We start from the raw sequence: 14,291 nt of genomic DNA, 5'->3' as shown, positions 1-14,291 counted from the left end.
ACATGTGAACTTTAATTGCATTTCCATGGAGTAATAATCGTACATTTTCATCCTTGAGTTGCGGAACTCGACTACACTCGGTAATCTACTCGTCAGGGCTTCCCCACAACGAGCAGGCTGCTGCAGGAGAGTGGTGAGATGTGTTCACTTTTCAGTAGAAACCCGGAAAAGCTAGCAGATGTTTGATGCCTCGAACTATGTGCTGGGACCCTATTTGTACTGTTACTGATGTTTGGTGCTGTTCTGAGCATTATTTGTGGCTTTTTGACGGCAGTTTAATCTTGGAGGCGTATACTGCAGTGTATTGTTATCGTGCAGTCTTTCTGAGGTTGCTAAAACTACATAAGCTAGCGGTCGGAAAACTCGATCTCTCGAGGGGGGGTCTTACTGGGTGTCACGGTGTGTTAGACCATGAATTCATTTTACGCCGGGATATCCCTTTAATGGTGACCTGGAAGAGGACGGGCCAAACAAGTTAATAAGCAAGAAAATACATCAGAATGTAAAAAGATTATAATTTTACAGAATTACAGATATGAGGAGATGGTAAAACATGGGAAAGCGTCAAATGACCTGTTTTTGTTTCAGTCAGTGTGAAATGAAATATTGATCATTTCACAGAAGCATGAAGAATAAATTCCATTAGATACATTAACATTTACTGACCCAATATAAACATTAACAAATGTGATTCTGTAACAAAGTTAAACATCTCTTGATGAGGACTCTGTGATTAATTTTTACATATAGAATAAGTTTTAATCCAGAAACGATTATAATGAGATCAGATTTAATCATTGTGGTTGTTTTGGTTTGCTGAATAATTCTTCCAGACATTTTGCCGACGGTAGATTGTTTGGATTTATCGGTGAGCTGAGTAGATTCTGATTAACTCTGCCATCATCGTAATGTGCTTTTAAAAGTTCATTAATGTTGCATTCGTTACAAAACTCTGGTGCTGTCAGCCTCACTACCGATAGACTTCAGAGTACAGCTAACTTGCCTCATTTACTAATTAAACACACACACACACACACACACACCCCTTGTTTTCCTGGTTCTCTGTGTTCTTATGTTTTTTCTGATCAGTTTAAAGGTGCTGTTTGTAAGAAAAATTGATTTACAAGTCTCATTCCCAGCTCTTCTAGAACTGACGCTTTGGGATTGTGGGTTAATTCAGCCGCCACCCCAGGGCATCAGTTTTTGAGGAGTTGGGAGTGGAACTAAAAAATCTACTTTTCTTACAAATAGGTCCTTGAATGTCACATTTTGTTTTTATGTCCACTTTTGTTGTGTTTTTTTAAATATACTTGTAAAACTCTGTGTTGCTGCCTGTCTTTGCTGGGTCTCTGATCTGAATGGGATTAAAGTGGTCAAATAGAGGCTGAAAAAGATAAATGAATAAATGAAAAATTCTTCTTCTAGTGTGAAGACCTCTCCGTGACCTCTGGTGACTCCAGCAGCCTCTACCAGCAGCTCACTTCCGGCTGTCTTGTGTATCTCCCACAGCATTACAACATGGTGATGGCGGCAGCGGCCGCTGCTTCAGCCTCAGACGACCACGAGCTGCTGCTCAACCGCTTCCTGCCCTACAGCACCTCCTCCTCCTCCTCCTCTAGCTCCCAGTTGTTCCTTGACCAATCGGGCGCGTCCTCAGCCTCTTCGCTGAACGTGCCCACCAACGGGGCGAGCAACTCTGGCAGCGCCAGCAGCCTGGTCTCCTCCAGCAGCCTCCGCGACACTCACTCGTCCTCACACTCCTCACACACACATCCCGGGGTGGTGGCCAGCCGGAACAGCACTGAAGCAGCGGTGGCAGCTATTTACGGCGGGATACCTGACGTTATATCGTTGGACTGACTCAAGGCGGGTCGAGGCTACCCTTTGGGCCCGGCTTCGATCTAGTAACAGACTTTTGACTGCAGGGTAAAGTTTAGATCCAGAAACTACACTGGTCCCAAGTCATCAAACTCAGTCGTAAAGACAAGAGCACCAATATTTAGACGGTTCCCTTCACTAGACTGACCTGAGAACAGCTCTGAGTCATCACTGAAAGGGTCAGCTGTGACATTGTGTTGGTTAACTGACTCCAGATCAGAAACCTTTCCAGCATGTGAACCCTGCGGCACAAACAGCAGAGATGCTACCTGAACAAAAACACAGCAGATGACGGCTCTTTTTTACAAAAGCGAGGAGCGGCACCGTGTACAGAGAACAAAATCTATTTTCCTCTTTTACTTTTGTATGTTAAATCGGGACATTTCAGTCAAGTGAGCTGCTTGGATCGCTGTTTTTAAGTGGACGACTGGAGGTTGTTTTTCTGTTTTTCTCACAGATGCTTATACATACGCCCGTCGCCATGTGCTCATCTTTACTTCTCTTTTAGCTCGATCCTGCATTTTTTCATTCTCACCTCCTCAGTATGAGCCTCTCCCTTTTTCTCTCTCTCTCTCTCTCTCCTGCTCGCGCTCACTTTTTAAATCATGGTGTATTATTTCTCTATCCAATGACAAGGACTTTTCAGACACTGAATTTACAGTTTATTCATGTACTAATAATTTTATTATGCTTTTTAAGTTATGTATAATATTTAAACAGTTAGAAATCATATATATATATATATATATGCATTCCTTTTGACCTTCAGGTTAATGCTGTGGGGAGTGTGCAGGTGGAAATTAGCCATTTCTGGTTTTTAATTTTCACTCTCTGATTTCCAACTCCTTACAAAGACTCTGCCGGCGTACAGCATTTAGAAAAGGAGACTTTTAGACTATTTATACTTGCCAATTAAGAGTTTGGAGCTGGAAGAGTTTTGATTTTATTTTTCGCGCAATGCCAAAAATAACATATGGTACCTATGAATTATCACAATAATCAGAGTGCAGTTGGATCCGTGTGCCACAGTGTTCTCAGTCTGAAACTCAAACGGTGTCCTTTTGTCTCTCGTCTTCTCAGATTTGTGCTTTTGACCGTCGGAGAGGAATTATCGTAAAAAGTCGAGCTGTAGCAGCGTCGGGCCTTTTAAAGAGACAGGCGACCTCGACACGCGACCGCGTTCAAACTAGTGCCTGTTTGTGAGCATGCTTCACGGCGTGCTCGGGGCGGAGTTGTCAAACTCAAAAGAATGTCTTAAATGGTCACACATAAACTTTATCTTTGGGGAACCGCTTGAGCGTAGAAGAGTGAAAGCAGACAGTTTAGTGCCACCATGAATGAGGGGGTTTGAAAATGCACAGAGCCAGCTGGGTTAAAAATACATGAGCTGTCTGTGACCTAAAAACCCTTCGTGTTCGTCGGCGTGTGATGTGGAAGTGTCAAAATGAGTCAGAGGTTTTGAATCTCGATGTTGTTGCCATTCAGCTGAAGTTTGCTCATGAATGTATCTTACAATTTAGAGCGGACACACTTTTGCTCTTTAACAGTCACATCCAGTGAACCTGGGACCCCTTCTGCCCCATCAGCCCCCTGTGTGTCCTTCAAACTTTCCCAGCGTCCCCTCTGATCAGCCTCTCCCCGACGTTCCACCACGATGAGATAATCGCTTGGGACAGCCGGGCCCATCACCTCACATCCCCGTCCTGTTCTTCAGAAACTGACTGGGAGACGTCCTAAAAATGACCCCTCCTCCTCCCCCCCCCCCCCGTCATTCTGACAGCCGGAACAAATCTCGTGTATTTCCTGTGTTGTGCAGTATTTTATTTATTTTGTATTCTTATTTCTATATATTATATTTTTGCAAAAGGTTTGATTTCCGTGGGTGCGTGTGTGAGAGTCACTGTCACTCGGGAGCTGTCGTGTTATAATTTTATTTAATATGCATTTCATAATTCTTTCTATCCTATTATATCTCCGAAAAGGTACCATTTAGTTATTCATCGTGGAGATACCTGTGTGTATCCTGGGAGCTGACACACCCTTTTTAAAAAGGGCACAACACACATGCTTAATTAATGCACAGTGACTCATGATGATTTAGAGTATGAGTTAATCACGGAGGTACTATGAATTCCTGTCGCCTGCTATGAAGAAACGCCTAATGGATCATTAAATATTGATTAACTCACAGCTAATTTGGTGGCGTGCTTGAATTTTTATGCCACCAAATTAGCTCCAACCCAGCCTCACAGAAAGAGGAAGTACGAAGCTGTTTCTATCAAACTGGAAGTCGTATGCAAACCTTAACGTGTCGCAGCACGACCGACGGGAGAGTTGGCAGATCACCATCAGATTCCTGACTGAATATAAACGCTGAGCTTGCAGCCGCAGTAGTACGGAGGCCTGGAAGTGCCAAAGTAAAAAATGAGGAATTCAGAAAATTATCAATAATTTCATTTATATGCCATTAAAAGCACTAAAAAGTCCTATTAAGAATAAATGTAGACATTAATTGTTTTGTAAGATGTGACATAAGTTGCTTGCTTTTGTGTTTATTTACCTTTGTAATAATTCTCCTATTTATTTGCTTCTAATTTAATCTCCCATTCTGTTTACTAGTTTGTTGACGTAATATTTCTCTCTGCATTTCCCCCCTATTTATTTCCCAAACGCATTTATTAGCTTCCTTTTAGTTTTTCTTTGTACAATTCTGCGTCATCGAGCAGACGCGGAGCCGTCATTCGAAGTGGTTAACTTTCAAGAGTGTGTAGATCGACTGCTGCTCTCACATTCAGTGGCCGTCTGAGAGTCTCAGACTCACCAGAATATAACACAGAAATCAATGGATTTAAAGTAGGATAAATTAATAGGAACAATGGGGGAAAAGTACACAATAGATGAGGGAATTAATACAAAGGCAAAGCATCGATTTACTGTATGTCACATTTGAGAAATTAAAGTCTACTTTATCTTTATCTTTGTTCGTTTAATGGCACATTCATTTATCTAAAGTGGTTTATTTGGTCTTGATTTTAGCAGTTTGAATCCTCCCTGAGTTAGCAGCTCGCTCAGTCTGTTCGCCGCTGTGGTCCAAAATATCTCAACAACTGTTGGACAGATCATGAAGTGATGAGTTTTTGTTCTCTTAGACTTTTCGTTGTGCCAGACCTCAACTTGTCTGATATCGTATGGCTTCACAACTGCAAAACTGTTCCCGTCCCTCTCAGTAATAATTAGCGACTGTTAGCATGTCGACAGTTCAAACAGTGTACCTGCTTGACGTCTGCACGTTAGCATCCCAGCGTTAGCAGTTAGTACAGCCTTACGCAGCTGCTAGCGTGGCTGTGGAAATCATTCTTGTTCTGTCTTACTTCATTACAATATGAAATAATGACGTATGCTTAAGTTTCTTTATTATTTGCCCCTGTTTATCCACTTGCACCTTTGATTTCGGTTGTAGTTCGCGGTGCAAAAGGCTCAATTGCTATCTTATAAACTGGACACGGAGACCACTGGCGTCACACAGCACCGCGCAGATGTTAACATCTGACTCAGTCTGATAAAACAGTTTCATTGGTTGATTTAATTTATGAGTCTGCATTTCTCTAAAGAAAACCATGTGTCCAAATTTGGTGGTTTTGAATTTCCCAGATACTTTTGTGAGTGGAGAAAAAAAATCTCCTACTTCTTTAGCTAAATAAACCACTTGAGGACTCTGTGGGTTAGCTGCAAACACTCGGTCACAGTGGAAATCAGTGTTGTTTTCTTAGCTGGTGAAGGGTGGAGGTTAAGGACATGCATGATTTTCAGAGAACTGGGATCATATATAACATATTTGGTGACATATGAATGAAAGTATAACTAATCAGACAAACCCACAGTGACTCACATGATGCTTCATGGCTCATGTATCACTCAAAGCATGTGTGTGTACCTTCAGTACAAAGTGTAACCCCGACTTTGTTTACTGATGAAGTCAGTTCTTTCGTTTCCATCATGTTAGTCTGAATATTAATCCCCAGTATTCAGAGACCTGGTGAGGCGGTCGCAGTTGAGGAATGCTCTCAGACAAGATTTATTTATTTAAACGACTTCTTTTTCCCTCACGTTTGCCACGAGACGTAGTGAGAGAGCAGACGGCGAGAATGTGTTTTCTGTTGAGGTGGTTGAGGGGATCCGTGTGGGATCACCAAAAATGTCAGGTTCCCCTCAACATGTTTTATGCCCACAGCTCCATCATGTGGTCCAACGTTGTTAGTTTTCTGAGGGAGAATCACTCGTTATTCAGCTGTTTCATTCTTTCTTTTTAACTCTCCACTAATTGGCTTCGCTTTTTTTTTTGTAAGAACTCAGATTCCATGCGGGGAGAGAGAGAGAAGCTCTTCTCACTCCGTCTTGAGTTACAGTCACAGGTATGAACAGGCTCGCAGTGTTTTCACAGCATCTCTGCAGCAGATCATGTGTTTGCTGAACTCTGCACGCGATGAAGTGAATGGAATAAGGCCACTATGATCAGCAGTTACTCTTAACTGTGTTTTCAAAATCTGCACCGGCGACCTGGACTGAGCAGCTCAACTCTTACGCTGTCAGTGATGAGAAAGGAACAGTTCACCCAAAAATGAAGATTCAGACATTCTCTACTCACCTTCATGCTGATGAAAAGTCAGGTGATGATTCATAGGAAAACAGTGTTACGTCATTGTCCTGAACAAGTGAAGGTGATGAGGAGTGGTTCTAAAATGTAAAAAAAAACAAACAAAACACAACCCAACAAACAAAGTGTCTCCGTTCAGCTCAACAGGCTCTCAGGGTGAGCGCCAGGCTTTAGTGGCCAAACCGTGTAATTACAACATCAAAAAGACTTTTCCCCCAGACGCGTACATGATGAGTGTCACAAGCTCTCCCAACTGACTCGTGTCACTGTGATAATTTGCTTAAGTTAACATTTGGAGAGTTTAAAAGAGCCACACAAATAAATCATTTCATCCCCATTCAAGTAAGCCGCGGGCCAAATTTAAAAGTTTCAGCTTTATGCTCCACTGAGCAGCTTTGTTGGAGACTTTGATCACACTGGACGAGCTGAATGGAGCCATCTGATTAGATTTTTTTCTCAGTAGTTTTTTTTTTTTATTTCGAGTCCACATCCTCTTCAGTTCTTTAGGAAAATGCTGCAACACTGTTTGGCTGTGAAGCTCCAGAAATGTTGTGTTGATGATGAAACTTCACCAGATTCTCCATCAGCATGTGCTCAGCAGATAATGACTGAACTTCTCATTTTTGTTTGAACTTTTCCTTTCGCTTAACTGGTTTGTTTTGTTCCGATCGACACTAGCGAACCAACTCATGAACGACTCTTTTGGTTCTGTATTTGTTTTAATACAGCTCTGTGTGGGTTTGTACTTGTGAACGACTCGTTCTTCGGCCCGGTGGCTGCTTGCAAAACGAAGAAGCTGACCCAGAAGTTAACGTGGCTCTTAATGCACAACTGCACCGTAAGGAAGCAGGATTTGGGATTCACTGCTGCTCGCGAATCGATTTAACTCGTTCAAAAAGAACGATTCGTACACAAACCTAACATCATCACCAATTGTCATGATGTCTCAAAAGGGAAAAGTCAGCAGTGTGTATATTATGTCTGTATGGAAGACTGAACCTTCAGATCCAAATGTGGGTGTTTGATGTCCGTTTGTATGCGTTTTGTGTGTCAGTTCAGAGCGAGAGAATAAATTAATTTATATATTTTTTAGAAAATGAAAGCTGTACTATTATTAAGAAAAATATAAAAAGGACTGTGGCCAATAAAGAGTCTTACACAACTGAAATAATCTCCAAGTCAGACTCAAGTCGACGTGTGCACTCACTGCCTTAAAACATTCACAGGTTCTGTTTCACAGCTTCGACCCAAGAAAAATCATAAAAAGGCTTTTCAAGGAGGGCGAGGAGAAGACAGTGTACAGTAGACCCCTGTCAGTTTGTACAAATATACTAAGTGAAAAAAAAAAATATTTATTACCTGCATTGGAAGAAATTGTTTACTTATTGAATGTTACCTGTTTATGTAGAAAAGTTTAGATGTAATAAAATGCATTCTGTTACATCTCTGTGGGGGTTTTTTTTTAAAGATGAGATTTAACATGTTGACACGAGGTGGCAGCAGAGGGACGTTCTGATCAGCTAATCCCTCACTGAGGTGGCACAAAACCAATTACGCACGCCTTGTCTGCTCCACACGGTTCCTTCCTGGCACTGACACAAGCTCTGCTTAACTGATCATCATCTGAAATTATTGATTAGGGATTTATTTTTAGATTCAGAGTGATGGAGATGGAGATGGGGAAGCCGCGCGCTCCAAGGAGCCTCCATTACGCGCAAACCGGATGGACGCATCAAACCTGATATAAGCCAATGAACACCTCAACCCGACCATTCCTTTCCCCCTGTCACAGCTGAGAGCGGCTGTGTTGGATGATCATAAATAGGGAGGAGGGGAGATGGCAAGAGGGTGGGGTGGATTCAGACGGAGGAGCTGGAGGCATCGTGCGCTTCTTACTAATGTGGCACTCCAAGATCCAGCTGCGTGCACACATGTTTCACTTATCAGATTATCTTGATCTATCCGTTAAACTGCAGGAATTATGAATGAAGAGAATGAGAGTGTTTGCTTGAACGAGTCACAGGCAGGGATGGACTGCTTCAGCAACCTGGAGGACATCGACGTGTCAGCTGACGGGAATCCGATCCTGAGGTTCCTCATCTGCCTGGTTTACTCTGTAGTGTGCGCTGCGGGACTCGTGGGCAACCTGCTGGTGCTCTTCTTCATCAGGGTCAAAAAAGAGAGAAAGAAGTCCAAGATGAACTTCTACGTGCTCAACTTGGCGGTGACCGACCTGCAGTTCGTGCTCACACTGCCCTTCTGGGCTGTGGACACCGCGCTGGACTTCAGCTGGCCGTTTGGAGACGCCATGTGCAAAATCATCCTGTCGGTCACAGTGATGAACATGTACGCCAGCGTGTTTTTCCTCACTGCCATGAGTGTGACCCGCTACTGCTCGGTGGCCTCGGCTCTGAAGAACAGAACCGTGCACCACTCCTGCTCCACCAAGTGGATCTGCGCGATTATTTGGACACTGGCGACTGCGGCAACTGCGCCCACGTCGATTTTCTCAACTGTCAGCAACGTAACCGGAGAGAAACTCTGTCTGCTGCGGTTTCCCGGGGGTCAGTACTGGCTGGCAGTTTATCACATTCAGAAAATAGTTGTAGGTTTCGTGTTGCCGATGTCCATCGTGTCCATCAGCTACATCATGCTGCTGCGGTTCGTCCGCAACCGAAGTATGAAAACAAGCAACCCCAAACGGAGATCCCAAGTTACAAAATCCATCACTATTGTCGTGTTGTCCTTCTTCGTGTGCTGGATGCCGAACCACGCCATCACTTTGTGGAGCGTGCTGGTCAAACTGAACGCTGTAAACTGGGACAAAGCGTACTACATAGTGCACACATACGTGTTCCCCCTGACCGTGTGTCTGGCGCACACCAACAGCTGCCTGAACCCGATTATTTACTGCCTCATGAGGAAGGAGTTCAGGAGTAAACTTAAGGATCTGATACACAGAGGATAGTGTGTGTTTTTGGAGTTTACTGATGATCCGACAGAGCGCGTAATGTTTGCACAAACTATAACCAAGACGCACCGAGTGCGCACGACAAATGAGGAACGAGGCAAGAGAGGAAACGAGTCAGAGGGCAAAATAAGGACAAACAACATCTTGTCAAGACTGTTTACTCGATTTTACTTTTGGAAAATATGACTTTCATTTGCGCTTTTTTGTATTTAAACGCGTGCGTAAAGTGGCAACTGTTCTTTAAAGGATCTATAGCTAGTTCAGGGATTTACACAAATGAATCGGTTATTTTGCGAAAGATTATTACACCTGTGACCACTGAGGCATTACATGTTAAATAACTATTAGGAGTGATGTATCTCTAGTCCACAGTCTTAGTCATAGCGTGCGTAATTGCGCATTACAATGAACTGCGCATTGGTGTACTCACGTTTCAGCTGAGAGCGCTTCTGTGAATGTCTAAGCTAAAAATGTACAAAGTGTCTGATAAATGTGATTATAAGACAATCATGGACCTCATCATCGACTGGAGAAAAGGGGGGAAGTTAAAGGTCACGTTTCTAGGACGTGAGTATTGACCTCAGTGTGCCAAAATCAAGAGCTTGGGTGAAGAAAACAACAAAGTGTGTGACATAAGATCGCTGTAGATACGCAATAAAACTATGTCTTTAATGTGTCATAATAAAAACATACTTAAGCTGTCACGTGGGTAAGTTTTCCTCATCATTAAAGGTGCAACATGTAGAATTGGCCTCCTGCTGAATTCATACAAAGAGGGGGCAGCATGTCACCAGAGTAACTGTTGCTCCTGTTAGTTAGTTTGCTCAGTTAGTTGTGCCGCTAGTGGATCAGAATGGTAGTATGAAGAGGGACAGCCCTGGGCTAGCTGATTATCATGCTATCTTAAGCAGATATCTCAACACAACGCATAGGTTAAAACTCTCTTCTCTTCACATTCTGTCATGATCTAACATTCGTACATGTCACACCTTTAACAACTGATGCACACGAGTCCAAGCCTCACAGGTGATAACATTTGACGATAGGTTCTGATTTATGAATCATCTGTCTGCTTCAGGTCTCGCTGACCTGCACATTAACTTTATGAGCTCAGCAGTCATCAACATGTGAGGCAGGTGGACATAACAGACATAATGGATTTTATGCTCAACACGGAGCCGTCTGATAGAGAACAGTGGCTGTGTGCATGAACGAGCACCACATTAAGGCCTGACTGAATGGCTTTGGGAGCTGCAGCACGTGTGAACAAACAGCCGGATGCTGTGTGGGCACATTCATGTGAGAAAATAGGCTTCATTAATGTGTGATAGAAAGGGGACGGGCTGAAGACGTGGACTGAATTGAACAGAGCGGAGGGTGAACAGTTTCTATTTTATGGATAGAAGAATTTGAAGGACCTGTCGACCTTTAAAGGATCGATCTGTTTTCTCTAATTTAGGTTTACTGATGTGGTCAAATTTGGTGAAGTTGCACTGATTTCATTTAGAAATTGTGCATTATGTAGTTTTGGGGAATATATTTTTTGTGAAGAGAAAGATCGTCATCACCTAGACAAACTAAATTAACAAACTCTCTTTCTGATCTTAACAGACCACACAATTAATACAGTTTTAATGTGCTTATATGTGGCGGACCCTGCCACCTTTCTCGCTTCAATCAGTGTTCTGGGCCCTTATTTTTCTCTGAGAATAGCTGGTTCAGTTATGGAAAAATTAAATACGTCATAGTTTATATCATTACCTAATTAATATTGTAAATATTGCAATTCTGAGTTTTGATCTCTTCTTCATAACAACATAATGCCTCTTTAAGATTCTGTTTAGGTCAACTCACAGCTGAAACCTCTCTCTCACACACACGTAGAGGATATATACCATAATGTACACACGAGGCATGCAGGCAGCAGTGTGTATAAAGAAGTGAACTCTGAACATCCATTAGTGATTGTACTGTCATGAAAGGAAGGAACACTTTACCTTCCCTGGTCTCATACAGGCAGACAGAGATGGGAAGTGTAGACTGGCTCCTCCTAGCTGCATGTCGAGAGTCCTTGAGCAAGATACTGAACCCCAAATTGCTCCTGATGAGCAGTTGGCACCTTGCATGGCAGCTTATGCCATCAGTGTATGATTGTGTGTGTGAATGGGTGAATCTGACAAGTGTTATAAAAGCGTCTTTGAGCGGTCAGTAGACCGGAAAAGCGCTGTAGTAATATGAGTCCATATACTTACATGTGGGTGACTCTACCTAAACTTTTGTGAAGGCAAAATGTCTGAACATTGACTTCTTTTTCTAAAATCTAAAAAAAAAATCTAGAGCACCTTATTCCATAACTCGCTGACTCCATAAATACACATTAATGAAAGCTTATAGACTCCTTGTATTTTTTAACTGGTGTTACTAATAAGGAAAGTAATACCTGTTGCAATATCTATGAAAATTGCATTTTACATAATACCTGCTACAATGCATCACAGGTTGTCAGTCATGGAAACTCAGTAAATCATGTAGATCAATTTTATTGTATTCTACTTCTTTTTTTTACAGTTTCCTACTCATGAAGTTGGTCACACCAGTGTGTTTACATGACACTCAAGAAAACCGAATTACTGCGTTAGATTGTGTAATTATCATGTACACCATATACGAAGTGTACAAAGATGTAGCTTCGTCTCGCTCTTCGTACGCCATCTTTCTTGAATGCCGAGGCAGCTGGTGACGTAAAGAGGTCAGCCGGAGGTGCGCCGTTAACACTAGTTGAAATGGGTACAGCGCCACCTAGCGTACCGTGGTATGATATGCTTTCGGCCAGTAATTCGATTTTCTCACTGGCATGTATACTCGGATAATTGCAGTTGTCCGATTGAGCAGCATAGTCGAACTATGGCTGTAATCTGACTAAGCTGTGCATGTAAACGCACTGAGTGACGTCTACTGAAAGCAAATATGTGACATGGTGACATAGTGTGATGTCACAAAGTCACAGAATTATGGGTGGGACTAGGAGTGGTGTTTAATGTGGGAGAGAGAGCTTCTGTGGGTGTTGACTTTGACCTTTTTAACTTTCAAGATCTTTAACATGTACATGAACCTTTATAACACACGGAAGGACAATAAACACAAATGCATTACATGGGTCTCCTTTGAATTTCACAAAAAAGACTAAAGATATTTTTTTAAGAATTCAACCTTTAATTTGATTCATATTTCGCTACAATAGATAATTATTTTAACTTTTAGAATCCCTTATCATTTGTGTAAATGCGTATGCTGTGTGTTTTTATTCTGTTTTCTCTTCTGTGTAGTCTACTGTCGACTCAAGGGCTTGAAAGAGGCAGAGAATAGTTTTTTATAAAAAAACAAGAAACTTTTCAAGATTAATTAACGTAGGGTCGTGGGTTTCTCTTTGGCTTTATTTGACAGTTGTACCCGTTAGAAAAATGCCTCACATATGTTTGCTCCACCTCCCTTGAGTCTGTTTGACATTGTCTAATGATTCGTTCGTGTTTTTCTCATGCAGTCACTCATCAATAAAGTCCAATCTTTCCATTTTAACTTGACCTCCGCAGGATGAGATAAACATTATATGAGGGTTGAGAAGATGTTTGCTCTTAAAAGGGTAATTAGGATGATGTAGTCTGTCTGTGGGGAAAAGCTAGATCTTTCAGTGTCCGCAAAAAAGATTCAGTCCATCACAGGAGATTCAACCTGAAGTCTGTCTCTTAGTTAATGCAGTGATAGTCACATATCTCTGTTTTCCAAGTTTGTCAAAACATGCAGAAAAAAAGAAAAATTACATTAATGCTTGGATCTTAATGTGTCATTACACAGAGCTGAGACTCTACTTCACTGACAGGAAGATGAGTTCATGTGGGAAAACAGATATAACTTACTGAATAACAATCATTGGATTGACGAATGTCACGTTCAAATTCACAAGGTCAGTGTGACAACTCAGAGTGCATGAGAAATGTGTGACCCAACAATCTGGTCAGAGGCCAGACAGGGCTGAGAAACACTGGTGTGGTGACTCCGCAAGAATGTCATTTTCAGTCTTTTGCCCAGCAACCCATCCGAGTTTACTTAAGTCACTGAAACCTTTCGAAGTATGTAATCTTACGCTCCCACACACGACTTCACATGAGACCACTTTCTTCTTTGCCAGGACAGATCAGGGGTCATGATTCTCACATGAAAAGCAAATCAGTTGTTGTAGTTGTCACGACTCTACAATCACCGCCCCCGGCACAGCTCTGGGTGCAACAACACCGGCAGAGCTGAGGTGGAAATATGGTGCACGGTTCCTTCTCAGTCCTGTGAAAGCTGACCAATCAGAGTAGAGTGGGATTGCCGGGAGGAGGGACTTAAAGACACAGAGGGTGACTAGGAGTGCTGCATGTAGGTGTGGGGGGTTATCTTGGATGTATACATTTTCTAGGAGGTATGAATGTGAAAAATGTGCATATTATAGGAACCTTAAGACATATAATAATAAATTAATAATAATAATAGTAATAATAATAATGCATTTTATTTAAAGGTGCCTTTCAAAGCCCTCAAGGACATTGTACATAAGAACAACAGTACAACATTCAGGAGACAATTTAGTGCACATAAGGATAAATAGATAATAAGAAGATGCAATTACATAGTGCCAGGAGCTTGGCACAGAATTCATACTCCGCAAACCTCACAAGAAGGAAGTCAACCGGGCTGGGCTAGGCAGGGTTGAGCCTCAGGGGTGAGTATAGTGCGATAGAGTGGAAT

At 42.2% G+C, this 14,291-nt stretch overlaps 2 protein-coding genes across 5 annotated transcripts in view; both read left to right on the top strand.

Annotated features, from left to right (window-relative positions):
• LOC115580254 (E3 SUMO-protein ligase PIAS1-like) overlaps positions 1-7,973 on the top strand; it is a 71,819-nt gene extending 63,846 nt beyond the window's left edge. For 2 of the 4 annotated variants that reach the window (XM_030414412.1, XM_030414411.1), the window contains exon 13: positions 1,510-7,973. In XM_030414412.1, coding sequence (XP_030270272.1) covers positions 1,510-1,860 — 351 coding nt within the window. In that variant the 3' untranslated portion in view covers positions 1,861-7,973. Of the gene's footprint in view, positions 1-1,425 lie in introns of all 4 variants that reach the window. The other 2 variants (XM_030414410.1, XM_030414409.1) reach the window with 1 other exon arrangement.
• A 109-nt stretch (positions 7,974-8,082) lies between these two features.
• rxfp3.3a1 (relaxin family peptide receptor 3.3a1) lies at positions 8,083-10,197 on the top strand. Its single transcript, XM_030414413.1, has one exon. The coding sequence runs from the start codon at positions 8,514-8,516 to the stop codon at positions 9,498-9,500; it is 987 nt and encodes a 328-aa protein (XP_030270273.1). The 5' UTR covers positions 8,083-8,513; the 3' UTR covers positions 9,501-10,197.
• The last annotated feature ends 4,094 nt before the right edge of the window (positions 10,198-14,291 follow it).

The sequence above is a fragment of the Sparus aurata genome, chromosome 4 (assembly GCF_900880675.1).
Source record: "Sparus aurata chromosome 4, fSpaAur1.1, whole genome shotgun sequence".
NCBI lineage: Eukaryota > Metazoa > Chordata > Actinopteri > Spariformes > Sparidae > Sparus > Sparus aurata.
Note: the sequence above shows the minus strand (reverse complement) of the source record. Positions and strands in the feature narration are given on the sequence as shown.